The sequence below is a fragment of the Capricornis sumatraensis genome, chromosome 5 (genome assembly GCF_032405125.1).
Source record: "Capricornis sumatraensis isolate serow.1 chromosome 5, serow.2, whole genome shotgun sequence".
In the NCBI taxonomy this organism is placed as follows: domain Eukaryota; kingdom Metazoa; phylum Chordata; class Mammalia; order Artiodactyla; family Bovidae; genus Capricornis; species Capricornis sumatraensis.
This window is the reverse complement of record NC_091073.1, coordinates 53,979,570-54,003,712: the sequence shown is the minus strand read 5'-3', so window position 1 is coordinate 54,003,712 and position 24,143 is coordinate 53,979,570. Positions and strand designations below refer to the sequence as shown.

General features: G+C 39.1%; 1 protein-coding gene across 1 annotated transcript in view; it reads left to right on the top strand.

The window, feature by feature from the left end:
- The window catches only part of LAMB4 (laminin subunit beta 4), a 114,493-nt gene that overhangs the window by 74,152 nt on the left and 16,198 nt on the right, over positions 1-24,143 (top strand). The window contains 8 exon segments of the mRNA XM_068972397.1: positions 1,075-1,171; positions 6,200-6,575; positions 8,713-8,873; positions 11,790-11,995; positions 12,810-13,001; positions 16,387-16,527; positions 22,304-22,307; positions 23,919-24,126. Of these exon segments, the coding sequence (XP_068828498.1) occupies positions 1,075-1,171; positions 6,200-6,575; positions 8,713-8,873; positions 11,790-11,995; positions 12,810-13,001; positions 16,387-16,527; positions 22,304-22,307; positions 23,919-24,126 (1,385 nt within the window).

Below are 24,143 nucleotides of genomic sequence, written 5' to 3'. Positions count from 1 at the left end.
AACTAGTGTCTGTAGATAGTGGAAAAGAACCATGCTATTTTGTGATGAAGCCTTAGGGGTGATTGATTTAAAATAATGAAGCATATACAAGTTGAGAGTGGCCACCTCTAGTTGGGAGATGGACTGTACAAAAGAAGAGGGAAGCTCCACGTTTTGTGCAGTTTCCTTAAGACTGGGCTTAGAACAATGGGAACAAGTTGCAAGGAGCGGATTCTGCATCAACATACAGAAAGAATTGCCCAACAGTCAGAGACAACGTGGCACCATAACAACTCTTGGGACTACAGGCTCCTGCAGCTCCTTATATTTGAGCAAAAGCCAGTGGTTACTCCAGAGATGGGTAGAAGCTTCGGTAGTCCAGTCACTTTGAGAATTCAGCTGCTGCTAGAGTCCTCACTGGGTAAGCAGATTTGGTCAAGTATAATGCAGGACCACAACAATACGGATTTGCTTTGTGTTTTTTCTCACTAATTTTTAAATCTCCTCAGTGTTCAGAAAATCTGGTCAAGAATCCAGTTGGGAGGATACAGAGAAGTTCAGCCTTCTCTCCAAAATACAGTTAAATAATTGTCACTAAATGATTAAGCTTCATTTACTAAAAAAAAAAAAAAAAAAAGTTTGTGGAGGAAAAACACTAGCCTAATTGGGAAAGACTCCAACTTACATTTCATAATTGAAACATTTGCCAAACTTATTGATGGATGTTAAAACCAGGTCTTTGGTCTCTCTCTCTTAGGGGAGAACTCCCAGAACCGTAGAGGAGAAGAATGTGGCCCATTTCCTATTAAGTGTTTTGTTTTCATTTACATCTGTGGCTGTTTCCCAGTTTGAGGCCACCTGTCCCTGAACAGCTGGAAGCAGGCGGTATATTCAAGAGCCCTCAGCCAAAACACATTAACTCTTGATCTTTGGTGTTGTCGGGGGTTGTTGCTGGCCATGGGAATCCTCCTCCTGCCTCTGCACAGCTGTATGTCCTAAATCACTGGAGGCAAAAGTTGTTTTGTATTAATTTGCTTTTTTTTTTTTTTTAGATCATAGAGCTTGTCAATTTCTTACCCATGACCATTCTCACAGCTTACAGGCCAGTGTGCGTGTAGATTAGGCTATGATGGGAAAGGCTGCTCTGAGTGTGAGGAAAATCATTATGAGGATCCCCTAGGCCGATGCATTCGTAAGTATTGGTTCTAAAAATGTGAGTACAGTCAACCTGGTCCTGCCACAGGCTTGCTGTGAACCAACTGAATTTTAAATTCCTTTATTTGGTAGAAAATTCACAAACTTTAAAAAACAAATTTTCTATAAGATATTAATAAAATGAAAGCTGTATAAACCAGTTAGAGTTCTCTTTTTTCTTTTCCATTATGGTTTTTCACAAGATATTAAATATAGCTCCCTGGGCTATATAGTGTGGGCTTCCCAGGTGGCACTAGTGGTGAAGAACCCACCCGCCAATGCAGGAGACATCAAGAGATTCCGGTTCCATCCCTGGGTCAGGTCCCCTGGAGGAGGGCATGGCAATCCACTCCAGTATTCTTGCCTGGAGAATCCCATGGACAGAGGAGCCTGGCAGGCTATAGCCCATAGGGTCACACACAGTTGGACACAAATGAAGTGACTTAGCACACACATGTGCTATATAGTAGGATCTTATTGTTTATCCATCTATATATAATAGTTTGCATTTGCTAATCCCAAACTTCCAATCCATCCCCTCCCCCTTGGCAACCACAGTCTGTTCTTTGTGAGTCTATTTCTGTTTTGTAAAACAAATTCATTTGTGTCATGTTTCAGATTCCACATGTAAGCAACATCATACGGTATTTGTCTTCCTCTTTCTAACTTCCTTCACTTAGTAGGATAATCTCTAAGTCCATCCACATTGCTGCAAATAGCATTATTTCATTCTTTTTATGGCTATGCAGTGTTCCATTATATATACGTACCATGCCTTTTATCCATCCATTTAGGTACATTTAGGTTGTAGCCATGTCTTGGCTGTTGTGACTAGTGCTGCTGTGCTCATAGGGGTGTATGTATCCAGCCATATGCCCAGGAGTGGAATTGCTAGACCACAGGACAACTCTATTTTTAGTTTTTAGAGTAGCTTCCATATGGTTCTCTGTAGTGGCTGTAACCAATTTACATTCCCACCAACAGTGTAGGAGGGTTCCCTTTCCTCGACACTTCTCCAGCATTTGTTGTTTATAGGTTTTTTTATATGTATAATTTTATTTATTATTTTTGGCTGTGCTGAGTCTTCCTTGCTGCTCACCCTTTCCCTAGTTGTGCAGAGCGGGAGTGCTTTCTGGTTGCGGTGCTCAGCTTCCCATTGCAGTGCTTCTGTTGAGAAGCACGGGCTCTAGGCTGCGAGGGCTTCATTAGCTGCAGTGCTGGCTCAGTAGTTCCAGTTCCTGGGCTCTAGAGCACAGCTGAATAGTTGTGGCTCATTTGCTCTGTGGTATGTGGGATCTTCCTGGACCAGGGATCGAATCCATGCCTCCTGCAGTGGCAGGCAGATTCCTTACCACTGAGGCACCAGGGAAGCCCTAGACATTTTTATGATGGTCATGTGACCAATATAAGGTGATACCTCCTTGTAGTTTTGATTTGCATTTCTCTAATAATTAGCAGTGTTGAGCATCTTTTCACGTGCCTGTTGGCCATCTGTATGTCTTCTTTAGAGAAATGTTTGTTTAGGTCTTCTGCCCTCTTCTCAATTGGGTTGTTTGGTTTTCTTGTTTTGTTTTGTTATTGAGTTCTATGAGCTGCTTGTATATTTTGGAAATTAAGCCCTTGTTGATCAGGTCATTTGCAAATATTCTCTCCCAGTCCAGAGACTGTCTTTTCATTTTGTTTATGGCTTCCTCTGCTGAGCAAAAGCTTATAAGTTTGATTAGGTCTCATTTGTTTATTTTCATTTTTATTTCCATTGCCTTGGGAGACTGACCTAAGAAAACATTAGTATGATTTATGTCAGAGAATGTTTTGCCTAAGTTCTCATCGAGGAATTTTGTGGTGTCATGCTTTATATTTGAAAATTCACAAACTTTAATCTTAGTTTTGAAAAAAAAAAAAAAGTATTTTTAGCCCTTAAAAGTATTTTCTCTTATATTAAAACTTGGCACTATATTGAATGTTAGGTTATATGAAAATTCCTCAAAGTTGTTAATATGGAACAGATTTTTGAGATCATAACTTGTAGCCAATTTTCTGCTATCTGGAAGCATGCTGACAGAAACAGCTAATTTGGATCAAGGTAGAGGCTGGGAAGTGGATCATAAGAAGCCAGCAGAGCAGATGTTTCCTTAACATGGCTTTCATAACTTGGGGTTTATCACAGATTCAATTATTTATTTATTTAAAAATATACATAGAGTGTCTACTGGGTACTCAGGGTAGTGAACAAAGAAGGCAAAGCCTCCAAACTTGAGGAGTTTGAGTTCCTAGTGCCTTTCATTCCATTAGCACTAGTTATAGGATTTAAAGCAGGGCTGTTTTCTATTTATTTATTCTTAATACACAGCCAGTGCTCCTGGCATCTTTAAAAAATGAGATTGTCTTTTTATTTATTTTTTGGCTGCACCTCACAGTATGTGGGATCTCAGTTCCCAGACAAGGGATCGAACCCATGTCCCCACAGTGGAACAGTGGAGCCTTAACCTCTGGACTGCCAGAGAATTTCCAGGGCAAGGCTGTTTCCTACTACTTTCTGCAAACATGGACCCATTTTACATCTGAACTGTCCAGTGCAGGGACCACTAGTTCTATTGAGCACTTGCACTGTGGCTAGTGCAAGTGAGAAAAACAATTGCTTATTTCATTTAATCCATTTATATTTAAATAGCACATGTGGTTAGTAGCTACCATATTGGACAGTGCAAATGTAGAGTCTGGATTATTTCTAGGAGGAGGGATTTTTGAATCTCTCTTTGAAATCCACTTCCAAAAGAAGTCAAACTAAAGAAATATCAGATGTGATGGACTTACCATTGCAGTCATTTCTATGCTGTGTAGCCACATATGGGAACTCGTTCTTCCTGTCCATTCCTTTATAAATGTGCTTTTGTGGTTTTAAAAAAAAAAGCCTTTGGTTTTTTGCCACATTCAAAGATGCAATTTTCCAAGTGGAATTGCTAGTTTAAAAACCAGGAAGGAATGTTGGCTCTTAGAAAATCTTTCTTAGAGAGCCTATATTCCTGTGTCCCTCTAATATTTTAATAATCTTATTTTATAAAAATGCTTTCATAGAGGAAACTTTGCAAATAGTCAGCTCAGGCTACAGACCCCAGTAGTGCTCCTGGAGAAGAACAGATAATAAGGGGGAGCCTTGGCCTCCAGGTGGTGAAATGCACAGAGTCCCCCCAAGGGTTCCTGCAGAGACCTCTGGACCAAAACGAATGGGCCAGATAGATGATGTCTATTGGAGGAGCCTAGTGTGTTAATCAGCTTTTATTTGTAATTGGCATTATTCCCACTCAGGCTGCCAAATGGATTTTTAAATCACTTGTTCCTTACAGTTAAGCCTGTGGCATAGGCTAGTGATTCCCTGACCTTTCGGAAATTGCTTCAATAATAGTAATAATTGCTTCAAATAACTTCAGTAGCTCTCTTCATCCTCCATCCTTAGCTGTAATCAACAACCTACTCATCTGAAGTACATATAGTGTCAGGTTTGGGGAGAGTATTTGTTTATTTTTTGGCTACACTGCATGGCTATGGATCTGCTCCTAGACCAGTGACTGAACCCAAGCCCTCGGCAGTGAAAGCATGCAGCCCTAACCACTGGACCACCAGGGTGTCCTAACCATTGGACCACCACCTAAATCCGAGGTGTTTTTTTGTTTGTTTGTTTTTCTTTTAATTAAGATGGTAATTTTAATGTTCCCATTTTTTTAAAAAGACTATTTTCTAGAGCAGTTTTAAGTTCACAGGAAAATTGAGAGGAAGGCAGAGATTTCCCGTATGTACTCCCAGACCCTACATATGCATAACCTTCCCTCATTATCAGCCTCCCCACAAGAGTGGTACATTTGTTACAATCGATGAACCTATACTGATACATTGTAATCACCAAAGCTTATAGTTTATATTAGGGTTGACTCGGTATTGGGTTTAGATAGATGTCTAATGACATGTATCTATCAGCATAGTATCATACAGGGTATTTCCACTGCCTTAAAAATCCTCTGTGCTTTGCCTTCTATCCATCCTTACACACCCCTTAACCCCTGGCAACAACTGATCGGTTTAGTGTCTCTCTAGTTTTGCCTTTTCAGAATATCCTATAGCTGGAATCATATTACAGTATGTACCTTTTTCAAAGTGACTTCTTTCATTTAGTAGAAAACCCCTAAGGTTCCTCCATGTTTTTTTTAATGGCTTAACACTCATTTCTTTATAATGCTGAGTAACATTTAATTGTCTGGATGTATCACAGTTTCTTTATCCATTCACCTAGACATCTTGGTTACATCTTAGTTGGCAATTATGCATAACGTTGCTATAAACATCCATTTGTAGGTTTTTATGTGGACGTGTTTTGAATTCCTTTGGGTAAATACCAAAGGGAGATTCTACACACACACTTTTTTGAGAACAGAACAGTCTTTCTTATGCAAGGCAGACACCACATCCAGGCTGGTTTCACTAAGAAAAAGTGTGATCATGGGCCTTCTTAGAGAGTCTGTAACATGCCTGAACCACCGTGCAGGCACAGTAGCAGCTGCCCACAAGTGTGTCATTAGGTCGATATTCTTCACTCACATAGGTGAAGAGCCCAGATGGGAACAACTCACACACTTGCAGTAGAAGTGACATCTAATAATGCCCATGTAGGAACCAAGACCTGGGACTTCCCTGGCAGTGCAGTGGCTAGGACTGCACACTTGCACTGCAGAGGGCACAGTTTCGATCCCCGGTCAGAGAACTAATCCTGCAAGCCCAGTGGCCTGGCCAAAACAAACAAACAAAAAAAACAGAACAGAAACCCCAGGAGCTGACTTGTCTGGAGTGAAAAGAGGGATGCTGTGTTTTAATGGCCATTACAAAGATCTCTATAATTATCCTGCTTTAAATGTTCACCTTAGAAATGGGATTTAGGAAGTTTCTCAGGGAAAAGGAGGGGACTTTATTCTTGAGCTAGTAAGGAGCCAAAGGCCAGGTGACTGACATTCTCTGCTCCTTCTCCCATCTTTTTCAGCATGTGACTGCAACAAGGAAGGTTCCCAGAAGCCGGTCTGTGACCAGGACACAGGCACGTGTCGATGCCAGGAGGGCATTAGCGGCCCTCGATGTGATCGCTGTGCCCGGGGTCACGACCAGGAATTCCCCACTTGTCTTCGGTGTCACTTGTGCTTTGATCAATGGGACCACACTATTTCTTCCCTCTCCACAGTGGTGCAAGGGTTAATTAGGCTGGCTGCTAACATGGAAGATAAAAGAGAGACCCTGCCTGTCTGTGAGGCCGACTTCAAAGGCCTCAGAGAAAACATGTCTGAAATAGAAAGGATTTGGAGACATCCTGTTTTCTCATCTGAGGAATTCTCAAAAGTCAAGGATTATCATGACTCTGTTCGGTAAGGTTTGTGCAAAAGTAATAGGTCGCCAAGTTCCTGATTTACCTTAACTCCCGAGAGCTTTAACAGCTTTCAGCTTAGAAATGTACCTTTGTTAACATTAGGAGGATGATCATTGTTCAGTTAGTAACCAGGCCGAGGATCATATCTGTCTGTCTCTTTCCTATCTAGTTAGGATTGCATATGATTTTTCAGGATATCATTGATTATAACAAAAAGGCAACCACAAGGTTAATTGGGAAGCCCAAACTCAGCAGAGCTGAAGGACACAAAATTGGAAGTAGGAAGGTTTCTAATACACATTTTTTTTTCAACCATGTGCTCAGGGAAATTTGCTTACTGTTCCCAAATTCCTCAGTTGTTTACATGCCCATACATTACTGTGAAGTTGTATAATGAGTACAGTAGTTCTTTCAAAATGCAGTATCATTTTTTTCATTCATCAAATAGTTCTAGAGATGATGTTGATTGCTGTGGGCCAGGAGTCAGCAAGACATGGTTCATGAGCAACATCCAACCCATCACATCTTTTGTAAATAAAGTTTTATCGGAACACAGCCATAACTACATTTACATCCTCTGTGGCTGCTGTCCCTCTGCAATGACAGGGTTGAGCAGTTGTGACAGGGTTGCTATGGCCCCCAAGGCCTGAAATATTTACTTTCTCACCCTTAACAGAAAAAGTTTGCTGACCTGATTTGGGCGAACGAGGATGAGTTGGGTATAGTTTCTACCCATCTAGGAGCACACAGGCTACAAAGAAACCAAGAAGATTATGGTTCTATAAAAAAATATTCCTCCTCCCCAGAAAAGCTCATGGATTAAAGAATAGTTGAAGCTACAAAGTTTCATGTTATATAAAACACAAGTGTAAATATAAGGCCATTCATTTTGTCAGTTTTGTCACCAGACAAAAATTCCAGAAGTATATAGTAATTGCTTAAAAGTTACACAGGGAGGATGATGCAACTCACTTGGTTAGTTCAGAGGAAGGGCCACTGGCATCATAGACACAGCTCTAGGGCCCAGGGTGGCAATATGTTCAGATTAAGCTGGCAGGGGAGAACAAGCACTTCTGTACCCTTGTAAAGACTGTGGGTTCCCAGAGCTCCCTGCTTTTTAAGTGATGTCATATATCACAGATTTCTATGGAAATGTCCCCACTTTAAAATATAGGCAGCTAATTCAATAGCACTTTTTAAAAGCACTGTATAGGCCAAAGAAACGTGTCTGAGAATGAGCTTGGCCCACGGACCACTAGTTTGTGGGTGTCAGACCTAGCAGGTAAAATGGAACTGAGAAAGCAGAAGGAGCCTGTCCATAGTGGATGGTCCAAACAAAGAGACTGCAAGAGCCCAGAGCAGAGCCAGAGAGAAGGAAGCAAAAGGAGCAGGAGCCCCAGTGCCAGGCCTGAAATGGTAAGGGGCGCCTGCCCTTCCCGGTCCGCCTTTTGAACTCCTGTTCCTCTCTAACAACCACCCAAACACCGCCCCCTCTCTGAAGCCTTTCCTGACGACCTCAGAGAAAGGATGTGTCTCCTTCTCCATCTTTCCACGTCTTTGTAGTTCATTTGCCACTACCTCACTGAGGAGCTCCTGTGGGCAAAGCTGTTTTCTCTATGATTGTATTTGCCAGGCCTGGTTTAGTTAAATAATAAATGCTCACTGGGTAAATTACAAATGAAACTGGCAGTAGAGGAAGGACAGAGCACTCAGGATGTCCATAAGCATAGATTCAGAAGTTAGTTAGACTGCTGCAGTTGAAATCCATCCCAAGTATGACTGTGACTGCTACTGCTAAGTCGCTTCAGTCGTGTCCGACTCTGTGTGACCCCACAGATGGCAGCCCACCAGGCTCCCCCGTCCCTGGGATTCTCCAGGCAAGAACACTGGAGTAGGTTGCCATTTCCTTCTCCAATGCATGAAAGTGAAAAGTGAAAGTGAAGTCTCTCAGTTGTGTCCGACTCTTGGAGACCCCATGGACTGCAGCCCACCGGGCTCCTCCATCCATGGTATGAGGATACTTAATAATGAGGGCAATTTCTTTGTGTGTGTGTGTGTGTGTGTGTGTGTGTTTTCCACCAATCTGTCAAATGTAATACAAGCTTTGCTACATTTACTCTCATTTTCCCCTATAGTAAACAAATCATGCAACTAAGTGAGCAGCTGAAAACAGTGGATGAATTTGAAGACCTGAAAGAAACAATAGTCAGAATGAGGAGTGAAACAAACTTCTTACTTGAAGATCTTCAGGAAGGAAATGATTTGCACTCCAGTGCCTGGAATGCAAGCCTCATGGGTAAGAGAGAAAATGTACCTTAACTGTCTGTTTATGGATAGAAGTTGATAAAATCCATAGTGCATTACATTAGTGAATCACCCTGTGCTTGTTGCCACAGCACCCAAGCACTTTAAAACATGAAAACATACCCTTTAAAGGTATTATTTGTGCACGAATATTTCAACTTCTTAAAACATTGCAGAGACTGGATAGCATTTGCACAAAAAAATGCTAACAGTTATGCAATACTAAACATATACTAAAACCCAAAGTATTCAGATGCCAAGCCACACAAGGATCTTGTGTAACCATCAGCTTGGAAATACTAATGTGGCCATAAGAAAATGAAAGAGATATGTTTTGATACCTTCCTGAATATAAGCCACTCAGTTTCCAGCAATCATAAACACAAAAGGATATGAATCAAAAAGAACTTACATATTTCTTGTAAGAACTTTGTAGGAATTTGGAGACATGTAACACACTAACAGGCTGTAATACATATTGCATAGTTTTAAAAAATGAATGGGAGCCATGCCAAAGCCAAGACCAACTTGGAGGGGAAAGGGAACTCTGAAACAAAACTTGAATTAAGTCATATCCTCTTTTCCCATGAGATCCTTGTTATGTTTGGAAATGGACAGACATCTTGTTAACTACCAGGAGAGGCAGCACTGATCTTACTCACACAGAACCCATTTAGTTGAGAGATGAAACCTATCTCAAGGCAAAAGCATCATCTATTTTTCCTTATCCTATGTCTATGCTCCTGTTTGTCATCTGATATTGAGCTAAAAGAGAAAAAAAAAAAAAAAAAAGATGGCCCTGGATTTAATGAAATCATAATTGATGATCCTTAATAAATACCATATAAAGAGTAAGGAATTTGCTCTGATTCCCAATCTAGAAGAAGGTACCCAGTGAAAGAATTGAAAATCCATCAGCAGTCAACCAAGCCAGGTAGAAGAAAGCAAAACTGACCCATGCTGATCCTCTCAAACTTGCTTTCCAACAGAAGTTACTGGGCTTTTTCTCAACGCCTGACACTGTACTGGGCATCAGAGACAGGCAGTAAATTCAGCCAGTCCTCACCCTGAAGTCATCCCAATCTCATGTGGGAAAGCCAGGCATATAAACAACCCCAAACAGAGAACAGACTCTGTTAGAGCATCTTCAAACTGTTTCAGGAACAAAGTAGAGAGAATGGTATTATTCCTGGGTATATTAGAAAAGGCTTCATAGAATAAAGATAAATTTGCCAGATAAATCAAGGCAGAAAATCATCACAAGCAATGGAAAGATGATTTTTGTTTGTTTAGGGAAGTGGTTCATGGTAAATAAAAATCATGATATATTAAGAGCAGTTCAGTCACTCAGTTGTGTCCAACTCTTTGCCACCCCGTGGATTGCAGCAAACCAGGCCTCCCTGTCCATCACCAACTCCCAGAGTTTCCTCATACTCCTGTCTATTGAGTCGGTGATGCCATCCGAGTATGTTAGTATAAAAACCAGGAATATTTAGAAGATAAAGAATGGTTGTCACGCCTGGACTCTGGTTATGTATGGAGTAAAGATCAGAATCATGGGCCTTTGGTTCCTAAAATAGTCTAAAACCCTAATATGCTATCATTTACATTAAAACATCACCTTATGCTTTAAGGAATTTGTATTTCTATCAAAATGTAGAGAAGTGTTTAAGAACACAGTCTCTAGAGTCAAACTACCTGGCTTCAAATCCTTGCTGCGTCTCTTACCATCAGCAAGAATTTACTGTCATCAGAGCCTCGTTTTTCCACTTGTAAAACGGTGGTTGGGCTAATTCTCACGGAGTTTTGTAAAATTAAGGATGAAAATTCATCAGAAGTACAGGTATATAGAAAGCACTTAGCACCGTTTGGTGGCTCAGGCAGTAAAGAATCTGTCTGCAATGCAGGAGACGTGGGTCCGATCCCTGGGTTGGGAAGATCCCCTGGAGAAGGCTACCCATTCTTGCCTGGAGAATTCCATGGACAGAGGAGCCCAGCAGGCTACAATCCATGGGGTCACCAAGCATCTGACACAACTGAGTGACTTTCACTTTAGCACAGTAGCTGTTGTCATCAGCTTCAACATCACAGGTCAGCAAACTACAGTCTGCCTGCGGATCCTACCCACAGCCTGTGATAGGTTGGTTTTTTTTTTTTTTTCCTTTTGTAAAAACAATTTATTTACTTTTAGTTGGAGGATAATTGCTTTACAATAACAGTATTGTAACTAGTTTCTGCCATACATCAATAGGAATCAACCATAGGTATACATATTTCCCCTCCCAGTCCATTTTTATAAATAAAGTTTCATTAGGAGACAATCTCACCTATTTATTTACATGGTAACTGTTACTCTACAGTGGCAGAGTTGAGTAGTTGTGACAGCAATGTAATGGTAGGTAAGCTTGAAACATTTATCCTCCAGCCTTTGTAGAATGAGTTTGTCAACTTCTGTGCTATATAGTGAGATAAACTTGGTTCATCATCTTAGAGTTCATATAGGTAGTCAAAATTAATACCTTACATATGTGGAATATTTCACAGAGTATTTTTATATTATTTCACTTAATCTTCACAAATTATTATCACTAATTTACAAGAAACATAATCTAAGAGACTAATGGGTTTGCTCAAGGACATGCCCCCACAGTCAAGGTTGAAGCCAGCATTCAAATCTGTCTGCAGACTTACACCTCAGTGCTCTGTAGGCATTACCATCTGTGTCTATGACAGAACTTCTAACTTCTCCCCATGAAGTGCAAGCTCAAGGGAATGGATGTTGAATTTTTGTACTGATCATTGAGACCAAGACAGTCTAGTCAAGTCGGAGAATAATTATGTTGCTAGCCCATGTATAATTTCAGTTGTTTCCACAAAATTTATCTTACCTCAATTGGTGTTGATATAGATTTCTCAAAGAACATCAAGAAGTATTATCAGAGTTCTTTATCTACTGAAAAGAAAACTAATGAAACTACATCCATCATTAACAACTCCAAAAATACCAAGAATATCTTACTTAGCATCTTAGATATACTAACCTCAAAAGAAGACTTGTCATTGGAGAAATTAAAGCAGATCAAGATGCCAAATATTCAAATATTGCAAGAAAAGGTAAATATTCATGACAGCAGAGTAAAAGTATCTGTGGTTTTTACTTGATATGTGTGTGCTTGATCACTCAGTCGTGTCTGACTCTTAGGGACACCATGGACTATAGCCAGGCTTCTCTGTCCATGGAATTTTCCAGGCAAGAATACTGGAATGGGTTGCCATTTTCTTTTCCAGAGGATGTTCCCAACCCAGATATTAAGCCCGCATCTCCTGCCTTGGCAGGTGGATTCTTTACCACTATGCTACCTGGGAAGCCTGACTTGATGTACAAATCTTTTCTATTTCTCTGTCTAATGTTTTATTTCATTTTTAATTTATATTCTATAAGTATAGGAATAATATATAAATAATATAAATATATTTAATCTAAAAATAATGTAATTTTAAAAAATTTCTTAAGTCCAAGTTTGAGAAAAATCAAAAAGTAAAGATTGTGGCTTGATTTTATTATTTTATACTATTTACTATTTCCCAAATGGTACAGACTGTGGACATTTACTCCTCTTGCTTCATAAGTGAAAGGTAGTTTTTATTTTTAAAAAGATGAAATTAACATGGAAATGCTCAATATTTTCCAAAGAAACCATAAGTATGAGAGTGTTATTGATTGACACCGGTGCTAACAACAAATAAGTTAGATACGTACTCAGTTAACTAGGAAATATTTAATGGGTCATATCTACATATTAAGCTTGAACAGCTGTGAATAAACACACATGAATAGAGCGGTGTCTTGCCTCAGTGAGCCTGGATGACACTAGGAAAACCCTCTGCCAACAAGTCACTTTTTCACACAGATCCTTTTTCCTCTCAGGTGTGCGGAGCAGGAGAGGACACGGCCTGCGTGCTCTCAGCCTGCGTGCTCTCGGCCTGCGTGCTCTCGTCCTGCGGCGGCCCGAGCTGTTACGGCTCCCCTCCCTTCTCAACGAATGCCCTGCAGAAAGCTCAGGAAGCAGAGTCTGTGCTTCACAGTTTGAACAACCAAGTTCACAGGTGGAAGAAACAGGTAAATATCTTCTCATGCTTTATTTGCAAAGCTATAGCAATTTTTAAAAAAGCAAAGTGCTTGAAATTTTTTAAATTTCCATTTATCTTCTAAGTGAAAGAATAGATTCTTGATGTTAGGTGTTCTTTTGCCTGGAAATACAAAATAAAAATAAAGAAGAGTTATGAAAATGTTAGTTGCTCAGTCATGTCCGACTCTTTGTAAACCCGTGAACTGTAGCCCACCAGGCTCCTCTGTCCATGGAATTCTCCAGGCAAGTATATTGGAGTGGATTGCCTTCTCCAGGGGATCTTCCATACCCAGGGATCGAGCCTGGATCCTCCTGCATTACCATCTGAGCCACCAAGGAAGCTCTAAAAATATAGACGTGACTATAAGTGGTGATTTAGAAGTAGATGAGAATATTAACAAATTTTTTCATATATATGATATATAAACATGTGTATGTATATGTGTATAACATTGTGTGTGTGTGTGTGTATGGAAAGAAAGAGAAGAGAAAAACAAAGTATATGTTCATAGGACATACATAGACGTTTGATTATGATTCCTTTATAGCAAACACTGCATAGAAATGTGTAAATTCCTAGCCTTGAAGGTTTGAAAACTACAGAAATCTCCAAGTCAAGAATAATTTTTCATTAATTCAAGAAGGTGTTTGAAATTCTACTAAATAGACAAATTTTAATGTTAGAATTTAAGGTTAGAAAATGTTTTTAATAGGATTATACCCTTACTTCCTTAAACTCCTTCCTAGGTTGATAAGACAAAGTTGTTTTAATATTTAAGTACCTGATAACAGAATCTCAAATAATTTTAAACAATTTTAAAAATCATTTCTAAAAAATGAGTATAATTTTCAGTTACCTAGTTTTCTTCAGGCTTTTTGATGAATACGTTATATTCATCTTGAAAGGATAAATACAAATGTAAGAGTTTTGTGAGTACATTGTGTTCATCTTGAAAATAAGTTGGTATGCTCCCTAGTTTCCTTTTTTGGGGGCAATATACATAGAGCCTTTGAAGAAGAAAAGCTGCATTTTTTAAATCAATATAAGATAAATATTATATCAGTCAGCCCTCTTGTTTGCAAGTGGCAGAAACCAACTCCTGAACAAAAAGGAAATGTACATGCAGACATCTGGGCCTCAGAATTGAAAGAAGGAAACAGAGCCAGACTTGAAAATGGGTGAGAACCATAGCTAAGATACACACTCCTGCACATACACACTGCAGAGCAGCCATTTGTTCCATGAGCCTCGTCTCCATGGACCTGAGCCCCAGCTGGTCCAATATCGTTGCTCCACAGGCTTCAGAATCCAAGTTCTGGAGCAGGTCTCTGATGATAGTCAGGTTGAAGAACATCCTTACACATCCTAAATGTTGACATTTTTTGTTTACATAGTCATCCGTGGCGCTAGTGGTAAAGAACCTGCTTGCCACTGCAGGGGACATAAGAGGTTCACTCCCTGAGTCAGGAAGATCTCCTGGAGGAGGGCATGGCAACCACTCCAGTATTCTTACCTGGAGAGTCCTGTGGACAGAAGAGCCTGGCAGGCTAGAGTCCATAGTATCACAAAGAGTCAGACATGACTGAAGCGACTTAGCATTCAAATTTGTATTGCCACCTAGTTTTTTCACTTATATATTATCCTTCAATGCTTTAACAAATATTCTTTGAGTACCTATTGCATGCTGGGCATTTATCTACATGCTGGGAATTCAACAGTGAGCAAATACGAATCCTGGTCTTGCATCCCTGTGCTTAAATCAACCCTTAATCATTCCATGTAATGTTAAACTATTATTGTGTCCCTCCTCAAAAACCAGAAATCTCACACCATTTAAATAAGTCCCATGTTAAGTGATTACTTTTAAAAGATAACCTGTGAAGTATATAATAGCTGAATCTTGCTTAATCAACATATAAATGGAGAACTAGAAAAGGATGAAGGTTGTCATGTTGATAAAATGGTGTGCTATTTTCCTCTTGATTAGAAGGGGGAAGCATGCCAGAAGAGATTACGAGAGAATTCTCAGGAGTCGTGACAGAGGATGGATTGCAGAGAGATGTTTTAAGAGTGAAGTAATTTAGCAATCTTGTTCTTTCTGAATATGGCATCAACTAATCTACACTGAGATTTCATCTGTGTAACTTGGTGCTTCCTGACCAGAGTATTTATTTCTGAAATTCTCATCTTTCTTCTATGTATTCTTACTCACAATATCTCTACTTTATTTTTTATTGAAATATAATTAACATAGGAAATTTGTATTAGTTTTAGGTGAACAACATAATGATTTGATATATGTATATATTGTGAAATGATTAGTACAATAAATTTAGTTAACATCCATCCATCACCACATGTAGTTACATTTTCTTTCCTGTGATAAGAACTTTTAAAATCTCTCTTAGCAACTGGTATCCATTTTAAAGTGTAAAAAGTTCTAGAGAAATAAGGAACAACTCCAAAAAATTACGGTACATATTTTTCATCATGTAAATATTTCTGTCTTGTTTCATCATTTGCCAGTGACTACCATTAAATCCTTTTCCACAGAATCTGTATGGCTTAAATTAAGCTGGCTTTTTTATGGGGAAATAAAGGGAGATTTTTTTCCCCCTAACTATGTTTGATCCTAATTAGCCCTGCTTCTGTCACTATTAATTTATTCAGTGCAGCTCAACTTGTGGGTGATATTGTTCTATTAGTCTCCATTTTTTCTCTTTCTCTCATTTTTTGGAATCCTAAGAAAAAGTCCATGACCTTTTTCAAATCATACAGTTAAGAATTTGCACTTCTAAGTTGTAAGCATTTTAGTCCTTATCGTTTCTCCACCAAGTATACACAGTATTTGTAATTTATTTTTGTAGCCTGCTCTGAGTTCAAACTCATTTATTAAAAGAAAGAATGCTTCCTTTATACACTCAAAGAGCGTATATTATTTGAATTTGAAGAATGTTTAAGAGTAAAGATTTTAACTTATGTTAAACTTATTAAAGTTAATATTTTAACTGATATTAAAGAAAATGTTCTCAGCTTCCTAAACATGATGATCACTGTAATTCTGTGAATTTTTTGATACCCTAAAATACTAACATCTCCTAAAGAGAAAATTTGTATTTTCAATTTATATCAGGAAAAGTCATTGTTTTCAAATAGCACTTTTGATCACTAATAATGTTTTAAGAGAGAAGTTTACATTATTAAGAAAACAACCAATATCACCTTTTAAAAGAGTCCTTTTCATGAATTTATTGTTTAGTTGTCTAGACTTCTGTTTTAGTTTTAGTGAGTTCTATTTGGTCAGCTAAGTAAAGAGACATCACAGAATATGCCTGATTGTTATGTTTGCCTCGTTTTTGTTTTTTCTATTCCAGAACAGAAATATAAGTAAACTGGCAGAAGTATGCAAAAAGAGTGCATTACAGCTAAGAAAGAAACTGAGGAAAATGAAAAACCAAAGTGAATCTGAAGAAGAAAAAATGAATCTTCTAGTAAAAAAAACTGAAAATATTTTTGTTAGGTAATTTTTTTTAATTTTAGGACTAATTTTTGTTTCTCCTTCTTACCCCCCCTCCCCCATCTCCTCTTCCTTTTTCTTCCTTTTCAATGTATACCGAAGCATTAACCAATTCCAAATTACATTAATTGGAAATCACATGCCTAAAACCAAAACAAGACGTACTCGTTGATCTTAAATTTCTTAATGAAAACAACTGCAAAATACTCACTCTGTATCAAAAAATATGGTTCTCTATATAAGATTAATTTAGTAATAAATCCTAGAATTTAGTTAAAATTCCAAACAAGTGAACTTAGCGTTTAAAATTATATTATTTTTTAAAAAAGAAAATCTAACATGAAGACTCTAGATCAAGGTATGCCGGTTGTTGGTTAGTATATCAGACACTGTAGTGAAGTGGCATCTAAAATGCTGATTATTTTGGATAACTGTTACTAACTGTTTTCCAAGACTCATGTTGGCTTTCTGTGACTGCCAGATGGAACTATTTGATTCATTATTATTATGATTATAAACTTGATATCCCTCATAGGGCCTTATTTTAGGAGAGATTTGTTGTTTTCTTTGTTTTTGATCACCCCCCGCATAGGGGATCTTAGCTTCCTGACCATGGGTTGAACCCATGCCCCCTGCGGTGGAAGTGCATAGCTTTAACCAATGGACTATCAGGGAAGTCCCTGGGAAAGCTTTGTTTTAAACTCCAGAGAATTAGCAGTTAAAGATAAAAATCAAATAGTACAGCTGGAAATTGACCTGAAACCTCACTTTCTGCAAATAATGTCATTTGGGTACCATACTGCATGGAATTGATCTGCGATAGCTTTCTCTCCCATAGCCATCATCCAAATTCAGTAATTTAATATCTCCACATGAATTAATCGACAGTCAGGGTGTCAGTTACAATCTTTGCAGTCACTTTATTAAATCTCTTTGCTATTGATTTTTATGAGACCCCTGTGGCCAAGTTCTATTTCATTGTTTCTAGAAATTGTATTAGCAGCTCTAATACTGATTTTCAAAATAAGAAAAAAATAAGGAGTGAAAATAATTAATAAAAATGACCAAAATAATCAGTGAAAATGACTGAGTATGAAATCAGTCAGCTGGACATTTGTTTGTTCAAAAGCAAATTTTCAATGAGAAACTAGATGGATTGATATTTACTAGGCACAGATCGTAGTAGATCTGTGATTTAATTTAGTAGATTTATACTCACAATTAATGCCAATTAATGTGAGGAATACATTAGCTATTTCTGCAGATGCAAGTTAATTCAGACACCAAAACTAAATGTCAGAACTACCACCGCTGTTGTGTGAAAATCGTAAAATACAGTCCTGAGCTCAAGCAACAGATCACAAAGCAGGTTCTACCTGTTTTCCTCCTAGTTCACTGGATCATAGAGCCTATTGCTATCCTGGTCCTGGTTCTCATTGCTACTAGAATGTCACTTTAAATAGAGTCACAATAAAAATGTCACTTTAAATAGCCTAAGGAATTGGGGCGGGGGGGACTGTGTTCAGATTATTACAACAAAAATTAGGCTGCTGCTGCTGCTGCTAAGTCACTTCAGTCGTGTCCGACTCTGTGTGACCCCATAGACGGCAGCCCTCCAGGCTCCCCAGTCCCTGGGATTCTCCAGGCAAGAATACTGGAGTGGGTTGCCATTTCCTTCTCCAATGCATGAAAGTGAAAAGTCAAAGTGAAGTCACTCAGTTGTGTCCGACTCTTAGCGACCTAGGCATCGAGAAAAATCCTGTTCCATAAAAGGCACTTCCCCGGTTAGAGTCCCGAGATTCTTGGTCACCAGGAAGTGGTACCTTTCGCCCACCCAGTTTCTTCAATTTTCTTGGCTGTAAAGCCCAAATAAAAATATTACATTTATGGTGGCCACACTATGGAGATCTTCTTTGACCATCTGAATATTTTCCTTGTGATCTGAATTCCTTATTAACAGAGTTTTGTGTCACTTTTCCTGAAGGTGAATTTACAATCATTTAAATTTTAATTTTTAATCTCATAATCAATGGCAATAAATGTTTCATGACTGAGTGTGGAATTACGTTCAATTCACTTTTTATTGGAACTTTTCTTTTTAACAAAACAGTTACCATTTCTATAAAGAGCCAGATCCATGGTTCTGTTTAAAATATGGCTTTAATTTATTCATGAAAAATTCTTGTTGCATTTTTTCAAAAGCATTATAGGAAATGAAACATTAACTTTGGGAATTTGCTGGCGGTCCAGTGGTTAGGACTTGGCACATTCACTGCCAAGGGCCCAGATTCAATCCCTGGTTGGGGAACTAAAATCTCACAAGCCACATGGCACAGCTAAAAAAAAAAAAAAAAAAAAGTAAAATAGTTCTTTTATATTAAAACTAGCTGAGGCAAAATTACTGCAAAAAGATATATACTTAGGTCGTGTCACTCAAATCCTGAAAGTCATCGATGGCTCCCATTGTCTCTTGAATGAAGTCCAGTTTCCTTAGCCCCACATTTAGGGGCTTGTGTGATTCACTCCCAGCCTTCTTGAACTTCACCTCTTTTTTTAAAACTTTTTAAGACACTTTTTAACTTTTTCACATACTTTTTACACACCCCCTCCACTGGCCAGCCAAACACACTATCTGTTCTACCCTGAGCTTTTGCCTGAGCTGACAATGCCCTTACCCGTCCCTTCAACCCACATCTCCACAGATTTAATCTGTGTAGGCTTCTAAGGCCGGATTTGAATGTCTTCTTAAAGTTCTTCCTGAAATATTTTCTCTTCCCTCTGAACACCACATCATTTTGTCTTACATTTATCACTTCTCCTCTTATGAAATATCAGTAATCATCTGAAATGACTTATAATTTCCCAACTTGATGGTAAACCCCTTGGAGATCAGTGCAGTTCAGTTCAGTCGCTCAGTCGTGTCCGACACTTTGCGACCCCATGATTCGCAGCACGCCAGGCCTCCCTGTCCATCACCAACTCCCAGAGTTCACTCAGACTCAACTCCATCGAGTCAGTGATGCCACCCAGCCATCTCATCCTCTGTCACCCCCTTCTCCTCCTGGCCCCAATCCCTCCCAGCATCAGGGTCTTTTCCAATGAGTCAACCCTTCGCATGAGGTGGCCAAAGTACTGGAGCTTCAGCTTTAGCATCATTCCTTCCAAAGAAATCCCAGGGCTGATCTCCTTCAAAATGGACTGGTTGGATCTCCTTGCAGTGCAAGGGACCCTCAAGAGTCTTCTCCAACACCACAGTTCAAAAGCATCAATTCTTCGGCGCTCAGCCTTCTTCATAGTCCAGCTTTCACATCCATACATGACCACAGGAAAAACCATAGCCTTGAGTAGATGGACCTTAGTCGGCTAAGTAATGTCTCTGCTTTTGAATATGCTATCTAGGTTGGTAATAACTTTTCTTCCAAGGAGTGTCTTTTAATTTCATGGCTGCAGTCACCATCTGCAGTTATTTTGGAGCCCAAAAAAATAAAGTCTGACACTGTTTCCACTGTTTCCCCATCTATTTCCCATGAAGTGATGGGACCAGATGCCATGATCTTCGTTTTCTGAATGTTGAGCTTTAAGCCAACTTTTTCACTCTCCTCTTTCACTTTCATCAGGAGGCTTTTGAGTTCCTCTTCACTTTCTGCCATAAGGGTGGTATCATCTGCATATCTGAGGTTATTGATATTTCTCCCAGCAATCTTGATTCCAGCTTGTGCTTCTTCCAGTCCAGCATTTCTCATGATGTACTCTGCATGTAAGTTAAGTAAGCAGGGTGACAATATACAGACTTGACGTACTCCTTTTCCTATTTGGAACCAGTCTGTTGTTCCATGTCCAATTCTAAGTGTTGCTTCCTGGCCTGCATACAGATTTCTCAAGAGGCAGGTCAGGTAGTCTGGTTATTCCCATCTCTCTCAGAATTTTCCACAGTTTATTGTGATCCACACAGTCAAAGGCTTTGGCATAGTCAAGAAAGCAGAAATAGATGTTTTTCTGGAACTCTCTTGCTTTTTCCATGATCCAGAGGATGTTGGCAATTTGATCTCTGGTTCCTCTGCCTTTTCTAAAACCAGCTTGAACGTCAGGAAGTTCACGGTTCACGTATTGCTGAAGTCTGGCTTGGAGAATTTTGAGCATTACTTTACTAGCATGTGAGATGAGTGCAATTTTGTAGTAGTTTCAGCATCCTTTGGCATTGCCTTTCTTTGGAATTGGAATGAAAACTGACCTTTTCCAGTCCTGTGGCCACTGTTGAGTTTTCCAAATTTGCTCGCATATTGAGTGCAGCACTTTCACAGCATCATCTTTCAGGATTCAAAATAGCTCAACTGGAATTCCATCACCTCCACTAGCTTTGTTCATAGTGATGCTTTCTAAGGCCCACTTGACTTCACATTCCAGGATGTCTGGTTCTAGATTAGTGATCACACCATCGTGATTATCTGGGTCATGAAGATCTTTTCTGTACAGTTCTTCTGTGTATTCTTGCCATCTCTCCTTAATATCTTCTGCTTCTGTTAGGTCCAGACCATTTCTGTCCTTTATCGAACCCATCTTTGCATGAAATTCCCTTGATATCTCTAATTTTCTGGAAGAGATCTCTACTCTTTCCCAATTTGTTGTTTTCCTCTATTTCTTTGCATTGATCGCTGAAGAAGGCTTTCTTATCTCTTCTTGCTATTCTTTGGAACTCTGCATTCAGATGCTTATATCTTTCCTTTTCTCCTTTGCTTTTTGCTTCTCTTCTTTTCACAGCTATTTGTAAGGCCTCCCCAGGCAGCCATTTTGCTTTTTTGCATTTCTTTTCCATGGGGATGGTCTTGATCCCTGTCTCCTGTACAATGTCACGAACCTCATTCCATAGTTCATCAGACACTCTGTCTGTCAGATCTAGGCCCTTATATCTATTTCTCACTTCCACTGTATAATCATAAGGGATTTGATTTAGGTCATACATGAATGGTCTAGTGGTTTTCCCTACTTTCTTCAATTTAAGTCTGAATTTGGTAATAAGGAGTTCATGATCTGAGCCACAGTCAGCTCCTGGTCTTGTTTTTATTGACTGTATAGAGTTTCTCCATCTTTGGCTGCAAAGAATATAATCAATCTGATTTCAGTGTTGACCATCTGGTGATGTCCATGTGTAGAGTCTTCTCTTGTGTTATTGGAAGAGGGTGTTTGCTATGACCAGTGCATTTTCTTGGCAAAACTCTATTAGCCTTTGCCCTGCTTCATTCTGCAATCCAAGGCCAAATTTGCCTGTTACTCCAGGTGTTCCTTGACTTCCTACTTTTGCATTCCAGTCCCCTATAATGAAAAGGACATCTTTTTTTGGTGTTAGTTCTAAAAGGTCTTGTAGGTTTCATAGAATCGTTCAACTTCAGCTTCCTCAGCGTTACTGGTTGGGGCATAGACTTGGATAACTGTGATATTGAATGGTTTGCCTTGGAGACAAACAGAGATCATTCTGTCGTTTTTGAGATTGCATCCAAGTACTGCATTTCAGACTCTTTTGTTGACCATGATGGCTACTCCATTTCTTCTGAGGGATTCCTGCCCGCAGTAGTAGATATAATGGTCATCTGAGTTAAATTCATACATTCCAGTCCATTTTAGTTCGCTGATTTCTAGAATGTCGACGTTCACTCTTGCCATCTCTTGTTTGACTACTTCCAATTTGCCTTGATTCATGGACCTGACATTCCAGGTTCCTATGCAATATTGCTCTTTACAGCATCGGATCTTGCTTCTATCACCGGTCACATCCACAGCTGGGTATTGTTTTTGCTTTGGCTCCATCCCTTCATTCTTTCTGGAGTTACTTCTCCACTGATCTCCAGTAGCATATCGGGCACCTACTGACCTGGGGAGTTCCTCTTTTGGTATCCTATCATTTTGCCTTTACATACTGTTCATGGGGTTCTCAAGGCAAGAATACTGAAGTGGTTTGCCTTTCCCTTCTCCAGTGGACCACATTCTGTCAGATCTGTATCAGAGATCAGATCTGTATCTAATTCATCTCTAACTTCCCCCATGGGACTCAGGATCTGTGTCTCAGAAAGGAGCCAGAAAGACACAAAGAGTTATTACCCCAAATACCAACAGTACATCTTCCACTTCAGTTCTCAAAAGAGGCCAATTCTATTTTCTGAAAAGCAGGGCATAGTATTTAGAAGTTTCTTGATAATATGTTGCCCATACTGTATTTTGTCATATCCCTTCTCAAAATAGGCCTTTGAGAAGCAGTATCACATATAAAATTACCATTATGCAGATAAGCAAAAATTGTTAGCCTTTCTATTATTGTAAATTAATTTATTTTAATTGGAGGATAACTACTTCACAGTATTGTGGTGGTTTTTGCCATACATCAGCATGAATCAGCCATGGGTGTACATGTGCCCCACCATCCAGAACCCTCCTTTCACCTCCCTTCCCACCCATCCCTCTGGGTTGTCCCAGAGCACCAGTTTTGAGTGCCCTGCTTCATGCATCAAACTTGTACTGGTCATCTGTTTTCCATATGGTAATATACATGTTTCAGTGCTATTCTCTCAAATCATCCCACCCTCGCCTTCTCCCACAGAGTCCAAAAGTCTGTTCTTTATGTCTGTGTCTCTTTTGCTGTCTCGCATATAGGGTCATCGTTACCATCTTTCTAAATTCCAATATATGTATTAATATACAGTATTTGTGTTTCTCTTTCTGACTTAATTCACTTTGTATAATAGGCAATTGTGAGCCTTTTTAATGTCATGGGAGATTAGAGTGGAGTTTTGTTGAGTCCAAACCCAGGGCTTCCCTATTGTCTCATTCACGGTGTTTGAATCTTTTATTTTTTTTTAATTGAACTATAGCTGATTTATATTGTTGTTAATATCTGCTACATAGTAAAGTGACTCAGTTATACATATATTTACATTCTTTTTTACATTCCTTTCCGTGATGGCTTATCACAGGATATTGAATATAGTTCCCTGTGCTATACAGTAGGACCTTGTTGCTGATCCATTCTATGCTTAATAGTTTTCCATGGTTTTGAATCTTAATAACAGGCATCTGAACATTTTAATTGCTTTTGAATCTGTACTTACAATAAGCAATTATTGTGAAGACATTTTGTAGGTCACAAAATATCCCAAATCTGTTATTTTTCCAACAAACATTTGTTCAGGTGTGTTCATCATTACACAAACAGTGTTTCTTTCACAGAGAAGGGAAAATTGAGGATGCAGAAGAGTCTATGGGACACTCACAGTCTAGTTCCTATATTCTAGAGACACTAATCAAATACAAGTAGATTTAGCTTAGAATTCATTGTGATGCTATTGGCAAGATAGAATGATAAGGAGACACAGTTATCTAAAATGCATCTTCTTATTTAAGAGGAACACGTGCCTCCAGAGGACGTAGAGAAGGTGGCAAATCGTGTACTTGACATCCACCTCCCAATAACATCGCAAAATCTAACCCATGAACTTGACAAAATACAGAAACTTATGCAACTCTGTGAGGACTACAGGGCAGAAGAGGACAGGCTAAACAAAGCAACAGATGAAGCCTAGGAGGTTTTGGTGAAGGCAGAAGCAGCTGATTAAGTACAATTAATAT